This window comes from Dipodomys spectabilis, unplaced genomic scaffold (genome assembly GCF_019054845.1).
Source record: "Dipodomys spectabilis isolate Male_0828 unplaced genomic scaffold, ASM1905484v1 ptg000247l, whole genome shotgun sequence".
Taxonomy (NCBI): domain Eukaryota; kingdom Metazoa; phylum Chordata; class Mammalia; order Rodentia; family Heteromyidae; genus Dipodomys; species Dipodomys spectabilis.
This window is the reverse complement of record NW_024870924.1, coordinates 2011526-2018527: the sequence shown is the minus strand read 5'-3', so window position 1 is coordinate 2018527 and position 7002 is coordinate 2011526. Positions and strand designations below refer to the sequence as shown.

Genomic DNA, 7002 nt, shown 5'->3' with positions numbered 1-7002 from the left:
CCTTACTCTCCTCAGGGGACACATCAACCAAACAAATATAAACAAAGAAGCCTCTGAACTAAATGACACCATAATAAAAATGGACTTAACAGACATCTAGTTTTCTACCCAACAATGACCTAATACACCTTCTTCTCAGCAGCCTATGGAACATTCTCAAACATAGATCACACATGCAAAGAATCTAAGCAAATACAAGGAGATTGGCATAAATCTTACCATTATATCCAAACACAGTGGAATCAATGAAATTATTAAGAGCAAATCATACTTTAGAAATTACTCAAAAACATGGAGATTGAACAGCACACTACTGACTAACACCCAGGTCACAGAAAAAATTCAGGAAGAAATAATAATATTCTTACAACTCAATGAAAATGTAAACACATCACAATGGAACCTCTGGGATAGAACAAAGACAATGCTGATTAGAAAGGTCATAGCACTAATTGTACATATGAAAAAAATTGAAACACTAAAGTAAATAACCTCCTGGTGCAATTGTAACTGTTAGAAAAACAAGAAAAACTCAAATCTAAAGTGACTAACTGAAGATACATAGCAAAAATTAGGGCAGAAATCAACAAAACAGAAACAAAAAAAAAACTATCCATAAAAGTCAATGAAACAAGTACTGGGAAGGTGGCTCAGTGATAGAGCACTTGCCTTGCATGCTTGAGGCCCTGTGTTTGATTCCTCAGCACCACATAAGCAGAAAAAAAGCCAGAAGTGGCACTGTGGCTCGTGGTAGAGTGCTAGCCTTGAGCTGAAGATTTGAGGGACAGCACCCAGGCCCGGAGTTCAGGCCTCATGACCAGACCCAAAAAGAAAAAAATCAATGAAACAAAAAGCTGGGGATATTTTGGAAAACAAATTAATAAAATTGACAGACTAATTGTGAGATTAATGATAAAAAGAAGAGAGGAAATTTATATAAACAAGATAAGAGAAACCATAGGTAATATTATGACAAACACCCAAGAAATCCAAATAATTATAAAGTACTACACTCAAAATCTACACTCACTAAAGAAGGAAAACCGAGCAGAATTTCTAGAAACATACTAACTGCCTAAACTGAACCAACTAAACAACTAAACAAACAAATAGCATACAAGGAGATAGATGAAGTAATCAGAAGTCTTCCAACAAGGAAAAGCGGAGGCTCAATGGACTAACCACTGCATTCTGTGAGACTTTTAAAGATGAACTAATATCAATACTCCACAAGCTTTTCCGGGAAATAGAAGTAGAGGGATTAATCCCAAACTAATTCTATGAAGGCAATATCATACTCATCCTAAAATCAGGTAAGGCTCTGAAAAAAAAAGAGACAACAATTGACTAATTTCTCTGATGAACACTAATGCAGATCTCCTCAATAAAATATTAGCCAAAAAAATCTAGAAACTGCTAAAAAAAACCTTACATTATGACCAAGTAGCCTTCATCTCAAAGATGAAAGCTGATTTTGTTAGTATTATCCTCACATTTGTTCCTCAGCACCATCCATACCTAAGCACCGCCCTGCCCTGGAGTTCTGGCCAAACAGCTGGCCACTCCCTCTCTCTGTCCAGATTCACCTGAGCATGCGCCTACCTCACTTCCTGCTCCCAGACTCTCCAGCTACCTGGAGTGGAACTGATGCTTTGTGCTTCCTCTCCTTGAAATATGCCCCCTTTAATAACCTCATAATAATCTTTCTCCTGTGTCTGCTTGCCTCCAGCTTCCACATACTCCCCTGGGATGGATATGAAGGATTCCTTTCAGATTTAACATAGCTAAATCAATAAATGTAATTCATCACATCAACAGAGCCATGGGCAAGAACCGCATGATCATCTCAATAGCTCAAAGGAACAGATTAGAAGATGCAGCCATCAAACCACATATTTATAGTCATATTCAACAAAGGAGCCAAAGGCAAACAGTTAAAAAAAAATAGCCTCTTATTGGTGTTGGGAAAACTTGACAGACATATGCAGAAAACTAAAAGTGAATCCCTACTTGTCACCACACACTAACAACAATTCAAAGTGGATTACATCAGACCCAAATCTCTAAAGTACTGTAAAAGAAGGGAAAACGGCATGAGAACTCATAGGTACAGACATGCAGGAACTTCCTGAATAGAGTCCCAGGGGCACAATGGATAGGAAAGAGACTCAACAAATGGGACTACATTGAAAAAAAAGGTTTCTGACCAGCTAAGGACATAGCTAATAATCTAGAAAGACAGCCAACCAATTGGGAAAACATCATTACCAGCAATATATCAAAGGCCTACTACCCAACAAACACAATTTGCTCAAGAAATAACCCCTCCCAAAACTAATAAACAAATCACTAAATGGGCAATGGAGTTAAGGAGAGACGTCTCAGAAGGGGTGAGTGTGGCAAAAAAAAAAAAAAAACACCTGAGGAAATATTCATCATCCCTGGTCATAAAGGAAATACAATTCAAAAGAACCCTAAGATATCATCTTACCCCAGTTAGACTGGCGAATACTTTGAACTCTGACCACAAGAAATGCTAGCAGGGAGATAGAGAAGGAACCCTACTTCACTGTTGATGGGAATGTAGATTAATACAACCACTGTGGAAAGCATTCAGTAGGTTCCCCAAAATCTCAACACATGACCCAGCCACACTATTCCTATGCATCTACCCTAAGCATCATGAACCCCAATATGATAAATACTCCTGTACATCCATGTTCATTGCCACACTATTCAAAAGAGCCAGTATACAGAAACAACGCAGATGCCCCCAAATAGACGAATGGATGCAAAAAAATGTGGTAGCTCTATGCAATGGAATTTTACACAGCCTCATTCATCAGGAATGGCGTGGAACTAGAACAAATCATATTAAGTGAAGAAAGTCAAAATCAGAGAGAGAAATGCCACATATTCTCCGTGATATATGAAAGTTAGATTTATAACAGAATGGGGGGCTGGGAAGGTGTCCCAGTGGTAGAGTGCTTGCCTTGCATGCATGAGGCCCTGGGTTCCATTCCTCAGCACCACATAAGCAAAAAGAAAAAAGCCGGAATTGGAGCTGTGGCTCAACTGGTAGAACGCTAGCCTTGAGCTGAAGAGCTGAGGGACAGTGCCCAAGCCCAGAGTTCAGGCCCCACAACTGTACCCCCCCAAAAAAAAAACAAAAGCAGAATGGGACATGACAAATGATACAGGATTCTAGACACTCAAATATAGGGAGCCTAAAAGAGGATAGTCTTAGGAGAAAATCATGATGTTGTAAGTTTCTTAATATATTTACACATGTGTGTGTGTGTGTGTGTGTGTGTGACCATGTCATTACTGTTCAACTTTCTGTTAAAGTTCATCTAGTGTGTTGAGTTACCTTTCTGTTCTTTCTTTATTCTGACTCCCTCATAACTAAGTTTCCTAAAAATAACTGTTGAAAATGGGTCTGGTCAAACAAATGCCTGGTTGCAATGTATAAAATATTCTAATTACCCTTTAAATACAGGTAGGGCAAGAACTCATATTGTCCCCCTTCTCTCCATGATGGACCACAGATCCTGTCAGTACAGTGTGCCTGAAACTTTGCTTCCAAGGCAAGATGTCTTAGGGTAACAAGTCCTGAAGGACAGCCTTACTGTTGTCTCTCATGATCAATTAAAGCTACATATGTTGGTTAAGTTCCTGTCTCATAACGTTAACTTCACCCCAGGCCTTGCGAGGCAGGGAAGGAGAAGTCGAGTCCCTGGGAAATATATCTGGGTACAGTGAAAGCCAGGCATTTGAGGAGATGTGAAACTCCACCTCTCAGAATTGCTACAGCTGATATCCGGTAGTATTGTGGGGCACATTTTCTTGAGGCTTTTCTGAACAAATGGAGCTAAACCTGTGTTCGGAAAAAGGAAATACCGACAGGCCCAACTTGGTCTTCAACATATGAGGGGCAGGCAAACCGTCCAGCAGGATAGAATATTGTGCAAGGTGGTGGAGTAGGGGTCAGGCTTATATTGGTCTTAACAAGCAAACAGAAAATATGAAGCATAATATGGTCTCTTGGGGGCCCAGAGGGGCCAAGGGCGTGTGCTCTTGGTCAGGCCCAGAATAGAACGTTCTGCCTGTGGCAGGGAACTTTTCTGATAAGACCAGACTGGAATTACTCACAGTCAAGCACGAGAGCACTCACCTGGTGTTTTGGTTGACCTGGGAGAATAAGACGTCTTCAATGCTTTCACCCTAGTATTTCAAAAAGTAGGAACTCTTCAATTGGAACTACAGGTTTACGTAGATGTCTTCAGGATTCAAGGAGTTCCTGGTGACATTAAGGCCAAGAACATTTGAATTAATTGAGCAAGATGGCATGGGAAAATTGGACGGCTCCTGATATTATTCTAGCAGGAAAAAGGGGGAAGAGCATGTGTTCTAAAAAGCTTGTAATTTCACCTCGAAAAATACTACATTGTATAGGACCACAAATTAAAAGTTCAGAAGTGGCTTTCTTGCTATGCAAGAGTGAAGATATCAGTTCTATAATCTCTCATTCTTGGGATTGGAAAATGTTTTTAATTGGGTGTTGTGAATTAAATCACATGGAGACTAGTATTGAAATAGTTAAAAGAAAAAAATAGTAAAAAAAAAAAAAAAAGAGAGAGAAGAGAATTGTCAGAGAAACTTGCTAAAAATTTCCTGCTTTGGTCTGGTGGTTTGGCTCCTGTTGTGTAAAAGAGGAAATGCTTTGGTCTTAAATTGGTTTCTTTACATGATGGGATTAAGACACACCCTAGACTCTTCCGGAAATAGCAGAGGGTGTGGGTATATTTTGAGATTTCTTGTGTACCCTTCACCATATTTCAAAGTCACCACATGTAAATACATTTTACCCTTTTTAAACTAGCCAATATCGAGCAAATTGTGAACCTGAGGTTGGCCGATCTGAGCCGAGGGGCAGGGCCTGTGGCAGTCGGGATAAATAGGGTAGCAGCCTGCCTGTTCTGTGTGTTTGCTTGACGATTTTTGGCTGATGGTACACCTAGAAATATTTTCTGCCTTGCTGAGACAATTCTTTATTCTCTTTCTTTCTTTTTCTTTCTTTCTTCTGTCCTTTCTTTCTTCTTTTTTTCTTTCTTTTTCTTTCTTTCTTTTTCTTTTTCTTTTTTTACCATTATTTTATTTTATTATAGAGATGATGCACAGAAGGGTTCTAGTAACATACGAAAGGTACGAAGTATATTTCTTTTTCTAAGGTGTTATCCCTTCCCTTTCTCCTGCTTTCTGTTCCCAAGGACTGCCCCCACCCATGTTGTAAAGCTCATTTCCAACACAGTGTCTAGTGAGTATCACTGTTGCATTGCTTCCCCCTTCCTTGCTCTATGGCTCCACTTCCCTTTTCCAAATCAGATAAACTTTGATAGTCCAATGGTTTTTCAGAGCATAGTTATAACAAGGACAAACCCAACTTGTACCTGAAATTCACTGAAAGCAACAGTTAAAGGGTGGGGCCTTTTTTTAATCTCAACTCCAATTGATATGCAAATGAGTTGCACACCCTTCTCTACACACCCTTCTCTAAGCCTGCCCACCAAGTATAAAAAGAATGGAACTGTAGGGAATCAAGCTATTCCGCACATCCCACCGCCTTGCCAGGAACAGCACTTGGAGAGAGCTTGCCAGTGGTGAGGACCAGAGCAGGAGAATCAGCTCTCTCCATCCTCATTGTTTGGAAAGATGGAGTGGGACATTGCCCAAGCCTTCCAGGAAGAGCTGAGATGCCCCATCTGCATGGAAACCTTTATCGACCCAGTCACCATCCACTGTGGGCACACTTTGTGTCAACCGTGTCTGGGCCTCGTCTGGGAAGAAGCTGAGACTCCAGCCAGGTGCCCTGTGTGCAGGCAACCCTCTCAGCAAAAAGAGCTCAAAACCAACATTGCTTTACAGAGTCTGGTGTCCATCAGCCGACAAATCAGCCTCCGACAATTCCTGAGCTCTGGGGAGCATACATGCTGCACACACAAGGAGACCAAGCAGATGTTTTGTGAAGTGGACAAGAGCCTGCTGTGTCCTCACTGCTCTCCGTCTCGGGAACTCGAGGCTCACAGACACCAACCTGTCGACTGTATTACTGCAGACAAACGGAAGATTATTTTAAAGGAAATGGACACTATATGGGAGAAAATACAAGAAAACCAGAGCAATATATACGAGAAGAGGAACATCATCAACCAGTGGGTTTGGTACATGAATCTACACAGGGAGATGACCAAAGATTTTTATTCAGCACTGCATCTGGGTCTCCGGGAGGAGGAAATACGACTTTGGAGATACTCAAAGAGAAAGGAAGAGTCATCTTTCTGCAACTCAGGACAATGGAAACCCAAATGTTTCAGAAAAGCAGTAACCTCAGAAACATATATCAGGAGCTGATGAAAACCTACCAAAAGCCAGACCTGGAACTCCTGTGGCATTTAGAAGACACCCTGGAAAGTTGCGAGAGTGCCTTGCTCTTCATGCCCCAGCTGAAGAAGCCAGGGCTCAGCCCTCCTCTCATTCCTAGATTGATGGATAACCTCAACCGTTATCTAGTGGAGATCACCTATTGTCATTTGATTCAGAATCATGAAGAATCCAACTGTGTTGCTCTTTCCGGAATCCAAGAGTTCAGCTCTGGGAAACATTACTGGGAGCTCAGTGTCCAAGGCTTCTCCACCTGGGCTGTGGGCGTCTTCAGAAATTCAGCAATAGGGAGCAACCTCATTCTGAATGAATCTGAGGACATTTTTCTTCTTTTCTCTGGCAAGGGGAACATTCATTATAGTATCTTTACCACCGCTCCATTGCTTCCTCACTTTATAGAGAGACCAGTGGGCCGCATTGGTGTGTTTCTTGATTTCGACAATGGAAGTGTGAGTTTTGTGAATGCTACTAAGAATTCCTTTATCTAGAGAAACCCAACTAACTCCTTCCAGTTTCCTGTCAAGCCTTTTTTTTTCTCCTGGTAACCCATAATAATAAGAA

The 7002-nt window shown here is 41.1% G+C and overlaps 1 protein-coding gene across 1 annotated transcript; it reads left to right on the top strand.

Annotated features, from left to right (window-relative positions):
* Positions 1 to 5712: 5712 nt before the first annotated feature.
* LOC122124792 (tripartite motif-containing protein 43-like) lies at positions 5713 to 6411 on the top strand. The gene has a single exon (XM_042699421.1). The coding sequence runs from the start codon at positions 5713 to 5715 to the stop codon at positions 6409 to 6411; it is 699 nt and encodes a 232-aa protein (XP_042555355.1).
* The last annotated feature ends 591 nt before the right edge of the window (positions 6412 to 7002 follow it).

Coding starts and splice junctions, on each gene's coding strand:
- LOC122124792 (XM_042699421.1), top strand. CDS start 5,713: ATGGAGTGGGACATTGCCCAAGCCTTCCAGGAAGAGCTGAGATGCCCC.